At 35.3% G+C, this 21846-nt stretch overlaps 3 protein-coding genes and 2 non-coding genes across 5 annotated transcripts in view; 4 read left to right on the top strand and 1 right to left on the bottom strand.

Annotated features, from left to right (window-relative positions):
* Positions 1-16635, top strand: part of LOC127881061 (uncharacterized) — a 158281-nt gene extending 141646 nt beyond the window's left edge. The window contains exons 2-3 of the mRNA XM_052428670.1: positions 15859-15935; positions 16495-16635. Coding sequence (XP_052284630.1) covers positions 15859-15935; positions 16495-16621 — 204 coding nt within the window. The 3' untranslated portion in view covers positions 16622-16635. The remainder of the gene's footprint in view (positions 1-15858; positions 15936-16494) is intronic.
* Positions 1-21846, bottom strand: part of LOC127881065 (salivary glue protein Sgs-3-like) — a 194750-nt gene that overhangs the window by 2018 nt on the left and 170886 nt on the right. The gene's annotated exons all lie outside the window — the stretch shown is intronic.
* Trnay-gua (transfer RNA tyrosine (anticodon GUA)) lies at positions 682-771 on the top strand. Its single transcript is given in 2 exon segments — positions 682-718; positions 736-771. It is a non-coding gene; the product is annotated as a tRNA-Tyr (tRNA).
* On the top strand, positions 9244-9332 carry Trnay-gua (transfer RNA tyrosine (anticodon GUA)). Its single transcript is given in 2 exon segments — positions 9244-9280; positions 9297-9332. It is a non-coding gene; the product is annotated as a tRNA-Tyr (tRNA).
* Positions 16975-21846, top strand: part of LOC127881060 (kinesin-related protein 1-like) — a 57305-nt gene continuing 52433 nt past the window's right edge. Inside the window, exons 1-2 of the mRNA XM_052428663.1 lie at positions 16975-18324; positions 18743-18933. Coding sequence (XP_052284623.1) covers positions 17436-18324; positions 18743-18933 — 1080 coding nt within the window. The 5' untranslated portion in view covers positions 16975-17435. The remainder of the gene's footprint in view (positions 18325-18742; positions 18934-21846) is intronic.

Consider the following 21846-nt stretch of genomic DNA (forward strand, 5'->3'; position numbering starts at 1 on the left):
TTTGAAGGTCACTCATCAAGTGTGGTGAGATAACATGGCTTCATTTATACCACTTCTGTGTATATCGAGCACGACTAGTAATATGAGCATGTGCGGAAAGTATCGTTCCAAAATATCATGTGCTTATCTGTCGGTTTCCTGGTATTTGTCGGCTAAAGGAAGTCCCTTCTAATCCAGTAAGTCCATCCAGTTTAAGCGGAAAGTGTCGTCCCTGATTGGCCTGTACGGAATGCGCAGGATAATCTTGGACGAGACTTAACGGACATTCATTAAGCCCCATTTTCCAGAGCGAGGCTCGCCTTGTTCTGAGAAAACTGGGCTAAATGCATGTGCGTAAAGTGCCGTCCCAAATTAGCCTGTGCAGTCGGCACAGGCTTATCAGGGCAACACTTTTCGCCTAGATTGGATTTTTGCTAACAAGAGACTTCATTTAAACGAAAATGTCATAAAAGCGGAATGTGTCGTCCCTGATTAGCCTGTGCGAACTGCACAGGCTAATCTGGGATGACACTTTACGTACATAAAGTATGCCCATTTTTCTCAGAACATGACTAAATGTTTCTTTCCATGGGTTTGAATGTCACTTTAATTGATACATACATGTAGTGTTATAAGCGACTTATGACAATTATTAGATACAATTGTCATAATGATATGTTATAATATGTTACTATGTTTAATCCCGCGATAGCTCAGTTGGTAGAGCGGAGGACTGTAGTGGTCGAAGCAACTGGCATCCTTAGGTCACTGGTTCAAATCCGGTTCGCGGGACTCATTTTACGTAAATTGTATCGTGCATTTCATTTTATAGTATTTGATTGTTATTTTATTCATTCACAAGAAAGCAAATTGCTTTTGTATCAATTGTAATATTATTATATAGGGTCGCTACATTGGTCCTAGTTGGCACAGGTAAATCTTAAAAGTACACAAGGTACTGTGATTTCTAAACTGTACCCTTGTTCGGACAGTACTCTTACAGACATCCGGCCACATTCACGACATATCTTATATTCTTTGCATATTTCATTTACCTAATATAATACTACTACCTGCTTAATTTGCGAAAAATAATAAACACACAGTTTATAATTGTATAAAGCAAGTCTAAAGAGTTTTGCGCCTTTATTTTGATATTTTACAAACCTTATCCCCCATATAAAACGTTAACTTACTACCCATATGAACATTGCGTTACTATATAGCTTTGATCAGAATGCATGATAATGGGTCGTGGTATAAACTATCAAAACAATTTTCATACATGACAAAGGTTTAATGGTTAAACGCTCGCTTATCAAAACATCGCCTTAATATCGTCTTTGTTTGGATCCATGTACAAATAATATTGCGAACAATACGGTTTTTAAAATAACACGGTTGTTTATTTATAATTTGATTGGAAAGACCGGTTTATTGTAATCTCTTAGATATTATTACTGAAGTTAAATGCGCTGAAAACTAGTTTACTGACCACCCGTTAATAACAAACAACCCTTAGAAGGACGTAATATACCGTTAAAATGATATAGTTAATATAACAAATAGAAGCAAGTCAATGTATGTTACATCCCAGAAATAAATTTCTCTTGTTTCTATACGACCCTCGTTCTTAGAAAACTGGGCTTAATACATGTGCGTAAAGTGTCATCTCAGATTAGCCTGTGCAGTCCGCACAGGCTAATCAGGGACGACACTTTCCGCTTTTATGGTATTTTTAGTTTCAAAGAAGTCCCTCCTTACCGAAAATCAAGTTTAGGTGGCAAGTTTCGTCCCTGATTAGCCTGTGCGGACTGCACAGGTTAATCTGGGACGACACTTTACGCACATGCATTATGCCCCAGTTTCCTCAGAACACGACTCATATGTATTACTGAGACATACGTATGCATTACTTGTTTTACGCTTTGAAGGAATAATTTCTAACGGATATCTTACCGACCAAAATGGGTTGGTTCTGATTTTTTGTCTTATAAATAAAATTGATTTAAGTAGAATCAACAACGCCATTTTCTTTTACTAAGTACTTTTGTCATTTAAGTTTGCATTTAGTAAGATTCGTAGGACAGCGGCATGCATTGCGTCAATCCGATGTTTGTGGTATTATAACAGTATTGTACGTTTTTTCAAATGTTTAATTCATTTCACTATGACCACGTTGTCCGCTCGAAATGTTTAACTTCATGAAAGGTGAATTTGACTTTCCTTATGATTTATTGCATTTCAGAATATGAAATTAAAGACCGATAATAAACTGTTATGGCCGGGGAATCATACATACAGATAAAAGATGAAGTGACTCCGTGATGAACTGTTGAGTGGCTTTGACCATGTATTGTACTAAATACGTTATTTACGTAGTCAACGTTTCTGTAACGCTTACTAATTTATCCATTTCCTATGATGATTACTTATAAGCAAGAACGCATGTTCAAAATGAATCTGCGTAATTAATGTTTTTAATATATGAGAAAAGATGGAACATTGTCATTTCGAAAATATGCGCGTAAGTCTCTTTCTGTATATTCAAGGAATCGAACATGCCCCAGTTTAATATCACATAACCATGACATGAAGTTTTAATCTCTTGATTAGTTGGGTATTTCGTGCAAAATTACTTTTTTTTTCTCTTTCTTTTGCTACTTTCGAGTGCCGATAATGCGAATACTTACTATAAATAAACGTTAACTTTGAGAAGAATACGCATTTATAGGTTAAGGCAATTTATGGTTTGATGTAGTTATAATTAGTTACAGCTTGTGCTTAAAAGAGATAACAAAACTTACAAAATAATAAAATGGACATCGCAAGATAGTATTTTTTGTAAATATTGTTATAAATAGTTGATCCCTGAGCAATATTTTCATTCGATTATATCTTGACGTGATGGAATTTCTCACAAAAGTAAATTATTGTTACAACCAAAATTTCTACAACGCATTATTTGCCCACATCCTCCCCGACACACGAAGTAATGTCTTCTTTCACGTTTAAAGGGGCCTTTTCACAGATTTTGGCATGTTTTGAAGTTTGTCATTTACTGCTTTATATTGATAACTGTTAATATTGGATGTAAACATTTCCAGTAAAAAATCAAGAATATTAGTTTTTTTAAGAAAAAGGTAACCCTCAGCAGGATTCGAACCACTGACCTCTGGAGTCCTGGAGTAAAAAGTCTCCAACTTAGACCACTCGGCCATCCTTCCGGATGCAATGACTGGTGTATTTTATACTTCATATAACCAATCCTCGTTGTTTCACAAAATATAACGACAAAAACAGAGCTCTCCAAATTATTAATTCGTTTCGCGTTGCAACGCTTTTTATTTTTCTGGTTTTTAAATCGTCAAAAGATGCATATAATGACTATTTTAGAGCATGGTAAATGTTCAGTATTACTGTTTCCTCAAAAATATCATAAATAAAACGAACATTTGCGAATCTGAAACAACATTTTTCAATTTTGTCAATTTTTCAAAACGTGAAAAGGCCCCTTTAATACAAATATTAATCCCGATATTTTTGGAATTATGACTGCATGCGACGTTTGACGCCTTGTTTGGAAACTGATTGGCCCAACACCGTGATTGTCATTGTATAGATTTAATTCTACAACGGACGAATTCTTACTGTTATGGACACATTACAGCATTCCTCAACCTGTCTAGGACGTGTCTTTTGTTATAATAAGCCTCATTTATTACTATTTAACAGAGTGGTGCATTGTTCAATAATCCCATCTTTGTGTTTTAAATGCTTCTTTAATCTAGTCATTAACCGTCTTTAATAAAACAGTGTAATTTAAATATTTAAAATATCTTGAATATTTTATATACTTCAGATAACATATTTATGTTCATTTTTACGAGGATTCAATCGTTGAACAAGATTTAAATTTTGCAACGGTTGTCTAACACATAACATGACGTATCAAAGTTGTCTCGTTTATTGCTGAATGAAATATTAAATGAAATATAGGATGTTTCACCATGGTATCTAAAATACGTTGTTGTTTTGACAAGTTTTGAGTAAACCAGTTAATATACCTGAAGCAAACGGAATACGAAAAAATGTGTGTGTCATGAAATAGGTTACGTGAATTAAAGGTGTCACTGAGTGCAAAACGCTAAAATCGTACCATAAGTAAACAGTTGCTGTACGAAGTTTGTTGTGTCTTTAATTAAATATGACCCGCTTCCTTCAAAAAATGGACTTATACCAGCTTATAAGCACAGCCTGGTCTGAAGCTACGATAACCGATATAACATGAGACTCCTTTTCCATGTTTCGGCTCACACAAGCTACGCCAATGTATCAGATTATTCTTAAACCTTTGCATGCTGGGAAATTTGTCGTCTGCTAAAATGTCGTCTGCTGAATTTCTAAAATTAGCATTTTCTTTGATTTTTTTCAAAGAATATTATCAGAATAGCAAACAGTTTGGATCCTGATGAGACGCCACGTTCTGTGGCGTCTCATCTGGATCCAAACTGTTTGCAAAGGCCTTCAAAATTCGGTTCCCGCACTGAAAGGGTTAAACAATCGCGCATAAAATTTCACCGTTGGCCACTAACTGTCATATAAGTTTCCCTCTGTACTCCTCTTCGATTGATTTTTAATTGGAGTCGTAATTTGTTACCGAATCTTATAATTACATGTTCGGCTTTGTTAAAATATCTGTGTAAAAGATCGTATCGATTGAAAATAATATTTAAACGACACGACAGTCTAGTATCCAAATTTGTGAGTGTATATAATAATGTAAAGACACCCTTTGTCGGGTATTCTTAATTTGAACTTTAAATTTGGTTTACTATACTAAGTGTGGGTTAGTTAAATAAGCATTTGGGAATACACTGTACGAAGATGTCTTGTTTGAAGAATTTGATGAAATTTTGGACTGGATTTAAATTCGATATTTCAATTATGTATGAATAGTAAACTGAAAACTATTGTCGTTTGTATAAATGAAGTAATTATTCATTGATACTTGTAATGCCAGTGCGAATGTGAGACGATTTTTTTTCAATAAGAATGTTACAAGAATTCGGGAAAAAGTCTCCATATGATTCAATTGTGAACTGAAATAAACAGCAAAATTTGAAAAAAAATGTACAATACAATTTTTATTTTGAAATAAAGTTGAAAACCTAACAAAAGGAACTGCAATTTATATTTGACATGCAGGTAAATAAAACATTTACAAATACCTTACAAAATAAAACATTTACGAGTACCTTACAAACATCATTGTCATTTTGAAATAACGTACAATAAATGACGGTAAGAACTGCAATTCATGTTTAGAATGCTCGAACATGTAACATCTGTGAGTTGTTTGCACACTTCATCGTCATTTTGAAGGTTTGTGTTATTTGCATTATTACCATCAGCATCATCATTAAAAATACAACTACTGCAGCGCCAGTGTCGTCGTTTTATTTGCATTATGATTATAATAATGATCAGCAGCTGCGGAAACCACATCAACAGTGACATTTTATCATCATCATCGTTATCATCAGCGTAACCAACACAATGACCATCATCAGCATCGTCAACATAATAACAGTCTACATAATGGTAATATTCATCATCATCAACTGCATAATAATGATCGTTTAATGTTTCACCAGCTTCATAGCCATCCATATGCGCATTAAATAATACACAGAAATGTGATTTAACATCAGTTTCGATAAAATCTATATTATTTCTAAAACAAACACCTGTCACATCCTACGATTAACCACTGGCGTGACACTGCAGTCATATCCAATAAATGCAATAATTAGCATGATAGACATGTTGGTCAAATGGACTACAACTTAACAAATATACTTAAAACGTTTTGATATCGCAACCAATGTTGTTCATAAAAAGAAGGACAACTTCATCGATACATTTATGCGCACAATGAAATTAATATGCGGATAAATATCACAGATTTATGGTCATTCGGTGACAATAATCGAATAATTCGGCGACACAAGTCCATCCGATTCGCTGAACAAATATTGTGTCTGAACTGATTATTAGCTCAGTCAAGCGTGTTTAATGTTGAATAATTATTCGTTTGAAATTTTTAAAATGTCTTTTATTGTGGTGTATATCTAATGATTAAGAAATGTTATTCGGAAACACGTAACGTGCGGTGTTCCGCGATGAGAATATTGGACTACGATTCGGACTTACAAGATTAATTTATCAATACGGTATATGTGTGTGTGTCACCGCGTAGTTGCAGAATTACATAGAAATAAATACGAATTTTGTGTGGATTTAAACATTATACATTTGCTGATTATCTAACATACAGCAAAGGTAAGGATTAAAATTTATTTAGCAAAATATTTTTAGCAGAACATAATAAAAAGAGAGTATATTTGTCGGTTTCGGTCGATTTTAGTTCACGAGCGAGCATTGAAACTACTATTATGTATGATCACTCTTAAATTAAACTCGTAAGTCTACGAAATCAACATTACAAAATATTATTTTTTTCTCGCCGTGAGTTTACGACGTCTAAAGCGACGTTTTTCACAAAAACATTACAAATATGGATAATTTACATTGAAAATGACTAATGCCCATAATGGTAAATATTTTATTTTTTGTTTAACATAAACTGGCAATGTACGTGAACGCATAAACGCAGTTTCTAGCATAGCCGCCTCGAATATTTCATCGCCAATCAGCCGTAACTTACGAGAATAACACACCAACGATTTACATTGCATAGCTCTTCTACTTTATATTACTCGTTGCATGTAAAAGTATGCCGCAAGCCATTTAAATATTCCGTTTTGTCTTAGAAATATATATCCACCAAATTTATTTGTGTCTTGTTCTGAGAAAACTGGGCATAATGCATGTGCGTAAAGTGTCGTCCCAGATTAGCCTGTGCAGTCCGCAGAGGCTAATCAGAGACGACACTTTCCGCTTAAACTAGATTTTCGGTAAAAGGGACTTCCTTCAAACGAAAAATACCATTTAAGCGGAAAGTGTCGTCCCTGATTAGCATGTGTGGACTTCACAGGCTAATCTGGGACGACACTTTACGCCCATGCATTATGCCCAGTTTTCTCAAAATACGACTCATTTACGCTATTGTATTGCCTTCTGATCAGCGTATAAACACAAATTTTTACTAAGCGTAGGAAGTACATTAACCGAGCACACATAGTTTTCGTTGAAGGAGTTAAACACAATGCTGAATCAAAAAAGTGTGAATATATTATTGCTTAATACAAAGGCTTCACTTTACACACACTGTATATTATCAGTGATTATATTCTTTTAAGTTGTTTTCCGGCCCTGAACTATAAGCAGAAAGAAGTATTCAAACGTTAGAAATTGAATAAAGAAACGTGCGCACTTTGGATAATAATATTGTAGCATTGTACACTATTTCTGTTAGATTATTTACATTTGACATCTTTTGCTTCCTTTTTGATTGCCCTCCTGTGTTTAAATATCATATGAAACTATGGCTGTTAAACAACATAATTTATGATTTTACGCGAGGATTCTTCGAATCCTATACCAGGCAATATACTGCAGTTTTTTTACGCGCCACCGATTCTAAACGCTTCAGCAGAAACGTTCGCTAAAACGGCGATTTATATCAGTGCATCACCATGTAAAAATAAATTTAGTTTACCTTTGAAATTTACCATCACACCGTGAAATCAATGATGGTTTTCAATTATTTATAAAAAAAGTATGACTGCTGGCGTTCCAGATTGCACGAAGCGAAAAAATGACATTCGAAGTTTACTTTGTTCAATACATGATATCTTGGTAGTATTTTTTATCACAAACTATTAAGTGACAAACGACTGTGTCTACATAAAAATGTACAAACAATTACGCGAATACTCTAGCAATAAGTTTTTGTTATTGTAATTGAATAGCCATCTACTAACGTTGCATAGCCTGGTATACCAAACAGATACATTGGTAAAATGTCAAGAAATGTGCTTACTATCAAATATAATAAACGGAAGACTCTTACATGATTATAATATTATACACGTTTGATAATAAAATTTATTATTGCTCTTAGCGGAATTCGAACCTTAAACGTATTGAAGCAAAATTGTATACCACTAAATGTGACTATACACCACTGGCTGTTGAAACTTTTGCGTATTTCCTAGACTAGTAATTGATTTATATTCCAATGCGATGGAAAGCGTAATTTTTGTTTCGTTTAAACTTATTTATTTTAGTTCGATTGTTTCGAAAGCCTCGGGTTTATTGAAACGCTCTTGAGTATGTGTCCTGGGCTTAGAACCAATACTTGGTGTGTTTGGGGGAGAATGGTCCCACAGTGGGGATCGAACCCGTCACCTCCCGGTCGCATGGCGGACATCATATCCATTACACCATTATGACCGTAAACGTTATTTTTAGCCATATCCGTTTAATATATGTCAACGGGTTTGCAGCTACGTATAAAATGGTTTAAGATAGATATCTTCTATGTGGAGCGATCACGACAAGCATTTGCTCATGTACGTAAAGTATCGCCGCAGCTGCATCAGGGGCGAGACTTAACATTCATTAAAGGGGCCTTTTCACAGACTTTACATGTTTTGAAGTTTGTCATTATATGCTTTATATTGATTAATGTAAACATTGGATCTAAAAAGCTTCAGTAAAAAATGAAGAATGATTTTTTTTAAAGAACAAAAAAGTATCCCGCAGCAGGGCTCGAACCAAAGACCTCTGGAGTCCTGGAGTAAAAACGAGTAAAAACCAATCAGTCCGCTCGGCCATCCTGCCAAGTATACATACGTGTGGTATTTTTACTTTATATAAGCAATCTTCGTAGTTTCACAAAATTAAACGACAACAACAGAACTCCAAATTATTCAATCGTTTCGCGTTGCAACGCATTATAATTTTCAGGTTTTTAAATCGTCAAAAGATGCATATAATGGCTATATTAGACCATGGTACATGTTCAGTATTACTTCCTCACAAATATCATAACTAAAACGAACATTTGCAAATCTGAAACAACTTTTTTCAATTTTGTCAATTTACCAAAACGTGAAAAGATCCCTTAAAATCCCATTTTCCGAGGCTTATTAGGATGGCGTGTGGGTTTCTTTCCATGGGCTATTAATGCCAATTTTATTGATACATGCGCGAATAGTTTTATTAGCTACGTATGATGTTGATTAGCTACAATTGTCATTATTTTATGGTGGTGGTAATATCATATGTTGATATCCCGCGATAGCTCAGTTGGTAGAGCGGAGGACTGTAGTGGTTATGCGACTGTTATCCTTAGGTCACTGGTTCGAATCCGGTTCGCGGGACTCCTTTTAATGAACATCGTTATGTTTATTGTTACCCTTCATTTAGTATATGATTTATATGGGATTCGGTTTCCGGCGAAGGTACACTATTTACAAACATTACTTCTGTTTTCCAGAAATAACGCCTTGAAACATATATTTAGGGGTTCTCAGTTGGTCGTTATCGGTTCAGGTACCAATTAAAAGTACCCAGGTTACTCTTAAGTATAGTACACTACACAACGGGTACAGACAACTGTGGAAAGAGGCACCCGATCAAATGCATCTACAAGCCATTTTTAGCATATCTTATTATTCTTTGCATATTATATGTACATCATTTAATAGCATATCATACTTAGTTTGAGAAAAAAATTGTTTATTTCTAAAAAAATAAACACAACGTTTGTAATTTTATAAAGAAGGTCTAAATGGTTATGCACTTTTATTTTAATAGCCTATGGCCCTTTTCCCCATCTATGAAAGGTAAAATAAATATGCATATGGGCATGTTTGAGTAGTCCTGTTAAATATAGCTTCGATCAGAGCGCATGATAATGGGTCGTGGTAAAAACTTTCAAAACAGTGTTAATTCATGTCGAATTGGTTTAATGGTTTAACGCTCGCGTTATCAAAACATCGTATTGATATCGTCTTTGTTTGGATATAACGATCCATGTACACATTAAAATAGCGAATACTATGGCATTTGAAATAATAAGCTATTCAATTAATAAGTTTAATGAGAATGGCTGGTTTATTGTCATCTCTTGGATTTCATTACTTTAGATAAATTCGCTATTTTAACCCACTAATGCCTAGCGTCTAGAAAAAAAGTCCATTAGCAAACAGCGTAAACCCAGATGAGACGCCGCATGATGCGGTCTCATCAGGGTCTGCGCTGTTTGCTTAAAGAACTTTTCTGTAAGAAATATTCTTAATATAGAAATAAATATACAAAGCATCCCTAATTTTGGAAATAAATTGATCCAATTTAGAAGGATGGGAGAGTCCTCTAGACATAAATGGGTTTTAAATTAGTTGATTGACCGCTCGGTTATACTTAACTGCTCTTAGATGGGCGTAAAACAGTACGTTGTACTTAATACTACATCAAATGCATAATAAAAGCAAGTCAATGTCCGTTACATTCCAGTAATGAATTTCTGTGTTTTTTTCTATATGTATGACTGGCGCATACGTATGAATTAAATGTATTACGCTTTTCGCTTAAGCAAGTTGTCAACAATAACATTAAGAAAAGAATTTTGCTTACATTTTGTTCAAGCGGATACCTTTTTCGACCAAAATCCCAGAAATCGCAATGCAATGGGTAAACAAAAATTGGTTTGTTTATGAATGCATTTCTTAAAAAGAATATATTTAAAAACGTCATTTTCTTTATAAGACACAATTTTACATAAATCGATTAAGATTCGATTGACAGTGCCTTTAATTGCGTCGATTAGATGTTATAACAGTGGTTAGTTTTCTTTCTCGTGTATATTATTACACTTCCACCACGGTGTCCGCTTTGTATGGCTGACTTTAAAAAAGGTTATCTCGCAATATCATAAATTGAATTTCAGAACATGAAAGTAAACACCGATAATGAACTGTTATAGTCCCGCGAATCATACCTACAGATTAGAGATGAAATAACTCTGTAGTTCACTTTTGAGTGGTTTTTACCGTTTATTGTCGAATGATAGACAGTGTCCTAGGCGTATTAGAACCTATGCAGGAATTTCTTTGTGTTTTTTCCTAGCTTTCAGTGAACATGACATGTATTTAATTGATGCCATAGTTGATGTCAACCATATTATTATTGTTGATTTTCTTCGTAAAATATGGGCTTTATACATATCATGTTTACAGCGATCTGCGCTTCGGAGGAAAAAAATACATGCGGTGTTGTAGTAAATATAACCATGCAAATCTTAAACACCGATTTGGCGCAAGCATTTATAAGTTTCGATAGGTAGTGTTTTATAGACGCCAGTGAAAAATGTACTTCACGCAAATCTTAATCGTAATGCCTGTTATATATATTGATGTTTCATAAGTATTATAAACCAATAATGTTACGGCAGTTTCTAACGAGTCACACAACTTAAATACTCGATTCGTTATGTTTCGTATATTTACATTATTCTGATTAAGGTTAAAACAACATGCATGTACCATTACCACGCTACAACTTTCCCTGTAATGAACACAATGTATCGTAACCGTGTTAAAATCAGCGTACGCCTTTACAAACAGTGTTTGTAAGTTAACAATGTTTTGCTAAGTCGTATGGATTATTGATACGATAAATGGGAATTAGTGCTATTGAAAAAGTCGAGTACAGATTCAGTTAAAGAGAGTTTGGCTTGCTTGTTATTAATATGCCGGTAAAGCAGCTGAGCACCGTTTGTACGAGATGACAATCGATATTATTGTTTTGAGCCGTCCGCTGTGAAAAGGGGGTTTAATGCATGTGCGCAAAGTGTCATCCCAGATTGACCTGTGCAGTCCGCACAGGCTAACCAGGGACAACACTTTCTGCTTTTATGATATATTTCGTGTTAAAGAAAGTCTCTTCTACGCAAACATCTAGTGTAGGCGAACAGTGTCGTCCCTGATTAGCCTATGCGGACTTCACAGACTCATCGGGGACGACACTTTGCGCACATGCATTAAACCCCATTTTCACATAGCACGGCCCATGTCAAGGTGTAGAGACGTTAAGTTAAATGCTGACGTGCTTTTGTTTAATTGAAGGGAAGACGATCAGGAATTTATTTTGTTTGTGTCTATAAACTTAAGCGAATGAATATGTTTTTGAACTCTTTAATAGAATACACTATAATAATTGTGAGCGGGTATGGTGTTATGCAAATAAAGATTTTGTTTCATTTTTATGACTTAAGAAATTAGTTTATTCGCGCATCTCTTTCTGAATCAACATAAAGCATATCCACTATGTCCACGGACCTTTAGTTTAAACCTATTTATTTGTGTTTCATCGAATCGCAAGACCTAGGCTTATTTAAACAAAATCGAGTCCATTTGCTGAGTTAAACCAGTACCAGTAGCTTTTGAAGATCCTACAGTGAGGATCGAACCCATGACCTTTCGGTCGTTAGGAGAACACCACGTCCACTTTGGCACGGCGATTTCTTACATATGTTGAACATTATATTTTGTTATTTCTTCAAATGTTTAGAATTACCGTAACTGAATGTCCGGTTAATGGTAATTCGTGTGATGTATTGAACCACGACCTTTAAACATATAAGCTCCTAGAAGTCAAATATGATCGACAGTTGAACGGTAGTAATAATCTAGTTGAAAACAATCAATTAGGATGTGTTATTTATATTGAATTTATATGGACTTTACGGTGCTGTGATGGGTCGGATTGATTTATTACGGATTTATTTAAATTTTGATTTTGTGTTGGTAAAGTCGGAATGTTGGTAACTTGTGAACAATGGAATAATGTATTTTACGATCAGTACTCTACAATGAACGATTGTTGAGAACAATTAAACAATGTACTATTTAATGACATTTAAAAAAACATCAGGAGGCATAATGAAACGTGTGGATATTCATATTTGATACATGCAATTTAATCTGATGTGCAAAATGGAAAATTATATCATGGACTAGACGGATTAAGCTAAATGAGAATATGTCTTTAAATAACGGACCAGGTAATTCTTTTTATATTCTTTGGTTTATGAATGGCTATTTGGTTTGAGTCATTACAGTATTTTATAACACAACGTTTGAAAGAAATAATTACAAATACAAATTGTGACGACTTAATTTACCTATATGATACAAAAAAACGGTCTGGAATTTGTTGAAAAAAATCGTCACTTCAACGGCATGCCGCCTTGTATTCGCTAAGACAATACATTACACACAAAAACTGTGAGCTTTTAATTAAATAAGATCAGTTCAATATAAAAAGAGAGTCGTCCGTTTTTCTACTGTTCCGACATAACAATATCAGTCATATTGAATAAATAGAGTTTGAAGATGTTGACATATAATCTTAAAGAAATATGTTAGTTCAAAATTATAAAATTGAAAGTGTCGTCAGTTTTTTCTTCTTTCTGGACTGGTACTTTTTCGCCGTCTTAAAGTCTTAAACGTTCACATTTTATTTTATTTGAAGTAAAATCATGTTTAAAGATAAATTTACATAGACTTTGTTATAGAAATACACGTTTAAAAATTCGTAGTGGATGTAAGGGAACATGTTCGAAAGATCACACTCGTGTAGCATTTCGAACAAACGTATGTTAGTGTTTAGTGTTTTTAATAGCCGAATAAATTTACGACGTTACAAACTAAAGTGTTACTTATTAAGTAGAATTTTAATGATTTCATCGTCGCCCTACATGAAGTGTTTTTTTATCATTATTAGAGGCAAATATAAATACATAACTTAGTCATTTTTTCAACCAGTTATATCCGAACAGTGGCATATACGCTTATTATACTAGTGTGTAATAGGGCGTAAACAGAACTTAGGCAAAGCAGAATAACTCGCCGTTATTAGGTGACTAATCGTACACGACCCATGGCAAACGAAAAGCAGTGCCATGACTTGGGGCAAATCCAAAGAAAGTAGTAATCCTTTCAAATACGCACGCTAGTTTATGGTCCAAGTTATGTCTCATTCTACTTTATTTGCCGCCTACAAATCATATTATAATATAGTTTGTTTACATGGAGGAGGGGGAGGAGGGCACGATAGTCCTATTAATGAAATGTACATTGGAACTGATCCCAGACGTTTCAAAATACGACACGCTTTCAAGTGATTTTACGTTCCTTTTCAAATAGTCAGGTAAAATATATGGAGCGATATGGAAATCCTTTACATCTTCCTTTTGAAACTACTTTTACCATAAAAGGCAATTACTTCCGAACGGGGCAATTTTGGGGTAAAAATCAAAAGAGTAGGTGTACTCTTCCTTGCCCGGGATCCCGTTTTCCTGGTCTTCTTTTAACCCATTTATGCCTAGCGTCTAGAAAAAAGGCCTTGGCAAACAGCGTAGATGCGGCGTCTCATCAGGGTCTGCGCTGTTTGCTTAAATGAATTTCTGTAAACACTATTCTAAATATAGAAATAAATATACTAGACAAACCTAATTTTGGAAATAAATTGATCCAATTTAGAAGGATGGGAGAGTCCACAATGCATAAATGGGTTAATGCAGACCGAAATACGTGTTTCAGGAAGAGACTTTCTTGAAACGAAAAATATCATTCAAGCGGAAAGTGTCGTCCCTGATTAGCCTTCCCGGACTGCACAGGCTTATCTGCAACGACACGTTACGCGCATGCATTAAACCCCCTTTTCACAGAGCATGGCTAATTTAATATCAGCAATTTAGTAAAATAACAATATAACGTACTACAAATAAAGCATATATTTCAATCATTGGCTATGCTTGGTCTGTTAGGTTGGTCAGACTTTATACATACCAAATTATGTAACTCGCTAAGAACAAACAGCATGATTCATTTTCATAACGTTAACGCATTTATGTCTAGTCGACTCTCCCATCCTTCTAAATTATTTCCAACATTAGGGATTTCTGGTATACTTATTTCTATATTTAGAATATTTCTTACAGAAATTTCTTAAGCAAACAGCGCAGACCCAGATGAGACGCCGCATAATGCCTTTTTTCAAGACGCTAGGCATAAATGGGTTAACGAGGGAAACATTATCAAATGATGCATTTGTAAATTACAGCAATAATTCCTTAGTACGGATATAATCTGATCAATATTTGAGAAATGGTTAAAAGAGCTACAACGCAAATTAACTGTAAGCATTCTAAACAACTTATTGTAACATAAAATATAACAATTTATCTAAATAATTATTAAAATAAGTCTTAAAATAATAATAATTATCGACCGTTCGTAGTTAAATTTTATAATAATAAGAAAAACATTGACAATATTTGTTTACCAGAATTAAAACACATGCTATGATAAGAATATTGGATAGACGCGCGTTTTCAATGTCCTGAATAAAAATAGCATGCATTGTGTACCTGGTTGATATTGTGTACTTGCATGATATTGTAATTCAGTTATAAAAATGTGATCATTTCCCTGACGGCTAATTATATCACAGGTCGTTAAACACCAGTACAGGTGAGAAAGGTGGAAATATCTTTTAATGATGAAGCACTTTCTTCAATGATATAGTGGAATGGTGCGCAGTTTAAAGTATTTGAACACTCTTTGAACAGCACAAATTCAAATAACACGAAAAATGGATAGAGTCGGAAATTATTTTTTCAATGTAAATGTGTCATAAAGAATTGCTTTAGGTGATACAAGTTTAGTTTATGCATATGCTAACTGAATTAGAGTATAAGTCATAAACCAAACGCACTTCACTCGTTTCATTATACTTTGATCCGTGTTTTTTATGGATACATTTACATATGCTAGAATTATAAACGCTTGGGTGAATTAACATATATGTTTTATATTTAATATACGCTTATCATATTTCGAGGCGACAGATTCCGAGGATGACCTCATATCAAGTGCGTCCGAGGCAGATGAGATCTTACGAAGACGGAAACTAAACACGTGAGTTTTTGCGACTTTTACTTAAAATAATGTATTTTTAATCAATGTTCTTGCTAGAATGAGCAATCAACCGATTGAATTATTGATTAATACACTATTCATGCGTTAAATAAATCGGTCAGTATACCCAATCATTAATTAATTATTCATAATTAATTAATTAATTCATTCATTCATTAATTCGTACATCACATCAAAGATGTATGAATACTTCGTGGATAGATCTTTGATCCCACAATTCGTTTATTCATTCATTTATTCATTCGTGTATTCATTCATTTATTAATTAATTCGTGTATTAATTCATGTATTCATTCATTTATTCATTCATTTATTGATTCATTTATTCGTTCATTTATTCATTCATTTATTCGTTCATGTATTTATTCATTCATTTATTCATTCATGTATTCATTCATGTATTCATTCATTTATTCATTCATGCATTCATTTATTTATTTATTTATGTATTCATTCATGTATTATACATTTATTCATTCATTTATTTATGCATTTATTCATTCATTCATTCATTTATTCATGTATTCATTCATTTCAGATACTTTCTAGTCTTGAGAAGGCGTGCAAGTATGGCCCTCAAGGGAGATAAGTTGAACATGACGAACGGCGAGACTCGGGCGAGAGTGGTCGGGTCCTTTTTCAACGTGTATCGATGTCGGACATAGCCATTCCCGATCACGTGGGACCGCTCACCGACTTATCAGAAAACAGAAAAATCTGGGGCGTAATACTCGATATGCTCTTTTGTGTATTCGATAACAAAACGGCAGAGAAACCACGTGATATTATCGTACTTCCGGGTGCAACATTCGACCTCTTGTATATAAAAGCGCCATAAACGGAGTTCACACGCACTCGCAAACGGTTTCCGGTATTTCCAAATTTCAATTCGTTATCGACGACTGCAGTTCAAGCCGGAAACACATCTTCGGTGTGGAATCGCAACAGGAACTTGACACCTGGTATAAGGTTCTGCAAAAGGCTGCCGCATTGGACCCGGACGTAACGAATGATATTTCCGCCGCGAACGGCCGCGAGTCGCCGATGTTGCTCAGTCCGCGGCGTCTTTCATTGGACGACAACATTTTTAATAGCGGTGCCGGATACCACCCGACCCCGACCTCGCCTAACAGAGAGGAGAAATTGCGAAGCCCCAGAAGTTCGGAGAAGTTGGACGTCAGCGGCGGTTCGGAGGAGGGCGTTGCGTCATTAAGCAACGGGCAGATGCCAGTCCACGTGGGACGCCGGGACTGATGCGAAATGACAGCAGACGACAGTCGGTTACGGATTTCAAGAAGAAACTTCGGCGGGAATATCCGGAAACGGAAGTGTCGAAGCAACAACCAATAAGAGCGATGCATTTCGATCAAAATCAGAAAGAAGATTCGCCAAAGGCTCCGCAGGGAAAGAAGTTAAAGTCGATTGGTAGTTTTGAAAATTTATTCAAATTTGGCAGAAAGAAGCGGAAGTCACAAAGTGATGACTCGATTTCGAACGATACTGCGAGCGTGGCTAGCTCGGTGTCCGCTGATAATCATGTTAATGACGACGTGTCAAAGTCGGTTGACATTAGTGCTAGTGAGGTCAAAACTTGGTAAGAATAAGTCAAATGGAATGTCAAAATCTTTGGAATTTGCCAAAACCGGAAATGGCGTAAACAACGGACTCGTTCGGCGCGCTTCTGATATTAAGGATAGAGTCTTCAGCAAGAGACCGTCCAAATCACTCCCGAAGTTATCCGATTTGCCAGATCCGAGTATGAGCGGACTGCTGCACAATAAACATCACCTGAAATGGCATAAACTGTGGTGTGTAGTACAAAGGGGCTGTTTTTACGGGTTCAAAACTCAAACACATGACGAACGCGCTCAATTCGCGGTGTTATTGGCCAACTGCGCCGTTGTTTACGTCGCAGAAAAGGACAAACGGCAAAAGCATTTATATATTTTTAAGTTGACTCAGGAACGTTCAAAGAGCATTTATTTGTGTACGAGCAATTTCGCGGAGCTAATGAAGTGGTTGGAGGTTTTGCAGATGGAGTCAAATAGCATCATCTCTAACATTGATAAAATCCGGCGACCTTCCGAGAGCGAAAGCGGAAAGCGTCTGCTCCTCTCTTCTAGTCAGAGCTCCTCGCTGATGATCGCGATAACGCGTGATACCACTTCCGGTGGGAGTTCGGGAGCCAGAGAAAACGCTGACAGATCAAGGTCAAAGAAGAAGAAAAAAGCGCCTCCGAAACCTCCACGCCACTCTTCTTGTCCGCCGCCCATATCACGTGACTCAGGAACCTCCACTGCAGAGGAAACGTTAACTTCCGGAAGTTCGGATCTTGTGCATACGCAATCAAATGGTTATACGTCTGAAGGTGTGTACATGTATATCATTTTCCTTAATTTGACTGCTGTAAATGTCTCATAAAAGAATCACAGGAAAGAGAAACTTACGGTTTGAAGGGTATGAGGTACATGTACCTGTTAAGAATGCATAATTTAATTGTATTTCAAGGGAAGCTATCCTGAAACGAAGTTATATGTATCCGTGAAGAATCATCTCCCATACCATGATGTTTATACCAAATCGCGATCTGATATGTCTATATAGTATATAATCATCAACAACCATGTTTGCATTCATAAAAACAAATGCTTTGATAATTTAAAGAAATTGCCATTCAACATGCTGCATCATTAACATTGTTTGTGTATGCGTCACGAACGATTCAGGAAACAAGCGTGAATGTGTTTTACATGAATATATTTCTGAAATGTCTCAACACATTACAGACGATCTACCGCGTTACGACAAGGCCGTGACGCACGTTTGGCAGAACGATCGCGGGTACCTGTTCAACGTCATCAGAGCAAAGATGACGTCATACGGCAAGCGGAAGTCACACGATACCATCTACAACAAGGATCTGCCCGGAAGCGGAAATGAGGGTTTGCTGATGGTCCAGGACAGTGGAGAACGCAAGGTTAGTAGAATTGCGCAGAATGTCGTCCTCTGAAAGCCATAATGGCAATTACGTTAATGTACTGATGGGATCTTGTGGTTGTCCCTGGTGATATTTGACATTTGCTTTCGTTCACCGGAAACCATAAAGCCTCAGACTTCGTTGCAATCCTTTCTGCCATGCTGCTTATCATGTAGGAAAATGTGTTTTGGGCAGTAAACATGAATATGTTGTTTTTTTTATGTTATAGGATCCTTTGTTATTATTGATAAACGCCTAATTACTGTGGTAGACACTTGCTTTTGAAGACTGAAGCCGGGAATTGTGTCTATACATTTGAAATATTGTCTTTCTCATTTATTACACATTGAACATACGTGTGTAACTACATAAAACATACATGGAGCAAACGATAGAGAGTCTGAGCATATTTCTCGAAATCCTTTAAACCTTGGAAATACAGTGTTTTTTACAGTTCACACATATTACCGGTAATTAAATGTTACATGTTTTTTATCATTTAGATCGCACATGTAGTTTACAATTTACACAAATGATTGCACGAAAGAAAACGCGATATGCCCTTTAATGTTTATCTCAAAGCGACACATTAATATTGACACCAAAAAGCAACTGAAATAGAAACACGCGGAAAACAAGGAAGCTCGATTTATAGTTCAACCCATGGGAACATGTGTGTTTAAGATGTATTCATTACATTTATATGTGTGGACTTTTTAACTTGAAATATTTAAATAACATAAGTCGGTGTTGATAATGAGCATAACATGCTGTCTGGAATTCGGAAGTTTACACTAGAACTGATTTGGCAATATACATTTGAGCCGACCTCTGCGAAACTGGGCTAAGTATCGTATCAGATAAGCTACCGCACTCCCCACAGACTGATCAGGAACGGCCCTTTTCCCCTTGATTTTTGCGTTTAAAGGAAGTCTCTGCAAAACGAAAATCCTGCTTTGGCGGAGAATGTCGTCCCTGATTAGCATGTGCGGACTCTTTAGGTATATCTGGGACGACACGTTTCTCACATGCCTTAAGCACAGTGTTTAATCATCACTTGACATCAGTTTACAATCCCCAAGATACGAACGTTCAGCTCTTGCCATTTCAAAGAGCCTAATTTAAAATGTTGCACTCAAATTTAAATTGCAAGTCAAATAAGGATGAGTTTACAACGAATTTCGTTAGAAATGTGCTATGTGATCTACATTTGATCAAAGCTTTACCTTCACGGGACAGTATAAATAATGTTGTACTGTAAAGTACTCATGCTCATTTGTTTGCACTTCTACTTCAAAGGTAATGATTAATACACTCGTTTATCGGCGTGAGTTCCAATCAGGGAGATGGGCAGATTCGTAAAATCATTACTCACCATCTGATCGAAAAGGTAATTTTAAAACAAATTGCGATTGAATATTCTCGTTGCGTATGCAACATATTCCAGCAAAAGATTTGGTACATTATTTTGCAAATATTGTTGAAATAAATAAGATATTATTCTCGGTTAAACAAAGGAAATCTCTTAAATCCTTTGTGTACTGGTGTGCATCTGTTTGTTTTGAATTTGCGGTTTCTGTTTTTTTTTAAATTAAATGTCTCTAGATTATATATTAACTCTATTTTACCTCCATGTGGCAACCGAACATGTGTAATTAGGCACTATTTAACCTAAGCTTGTGCCAAAACACACGCGAACAAATGTATACCTAAGTTCAAAATATTAACATTAGATTGATTTACATCTATATGCTCATTAGTATCAGGATCTTCTGGCAATATCTCTGTTTATCATTAATTTATAAACTTCACAATGTTATTCTACGCCATTAGTACGACACTGTACGCTACAAGTTTCGAAATCGTATTGAACAAACACCGTTCGACGGATAATAATACTAACAATATTGACGATAAGGAAAAGATTATTAAAATAAAAATAATTACAGTGAGTGAACATAATGAACATAAAAGTAATATTAATAATAATATACATATTTCGATCTTATTGTTTGCAATATGAATTATCAATATTCAGTCAATTAGGATGTGTTCTAATCCATCTTTGTATTCAGTCAATTAGGATGTGTTATAATCCATCTTTGTATTCAGTCAATTAGGATGTGTTATAATCCATCTTTGTATTCAGTCAATTAGGATGTGTTCTAATCATCTTTGTATTCAGTCAATTAGGATGTGTTCTAATCCATCGTTGCATTCAGTCAATAAGGATGTGTTCTAATCCATCTTTGTATTCAGTCAATAAGGATGTGTTCTAATCCATCTTTGTATTCAGTCAATTAGGATGTGTTCTGATCCATCTTTGTATTCAGTCAATTAGGATGTGTTCTAATCCATCTTTGTTTTCAGTCAATTAAGATGTGTTCTAATCCATCTTTGTATTCAGTCAATTAGGATGTGTTCTAATCCATCTTTGTATTCAGTCAATTAGGATGTGTTCTAATCCATCTTTGTAATCAGTCAATTAGGATGTGTTCTAATCCATCTTTGTATTCAGTCAATTAGGATGTGTTCTAATCCATCTTTGTATTCAGTCAATTAGGATGTGTTCTAATCCATCTTTGTATTCAGTCAATTAGGATGTGTTCTAATCCATCTTTGTATTCAGTCAATTAGGGTGTGTACTAATCCATCTTTGTATTCAGTCAATTAGGATGTGTTCTAATCCATCTTTGTATTCAGTCAATTAGGATGTGTTCTAATCCATCTTTGTTTTCCAGCAGTAAATTCATAATACATTTCTTATTCAATGATCAACATTAAACGTCCACAAGTATGGGGCCGTCTTTAGCTTAAACCGTGTTTATACGAGTCGCCTTCTAAGAAAACTGGGCATTATGTATGTGCGTAAATTGTCGTCCCAGATTAGCCTGTGCAGTCCGTACAGGCTAA

Source organism: Dreissena polymorpha, chromosome 5, assembly GCF_020536995.1.
Source record: "Dreissena polymorpha isolate Duluth1 chromosome 5, UMN_Dpol_1.0, whole genome shotgun sequence".
Taxonomy (NCBI): domain Eukaryota; kingdom Metazoa; phylum Mollusca; class Bivalvia; order Myida; family Dreissenidae; genus Dreissena; species Dreissena polymorpha.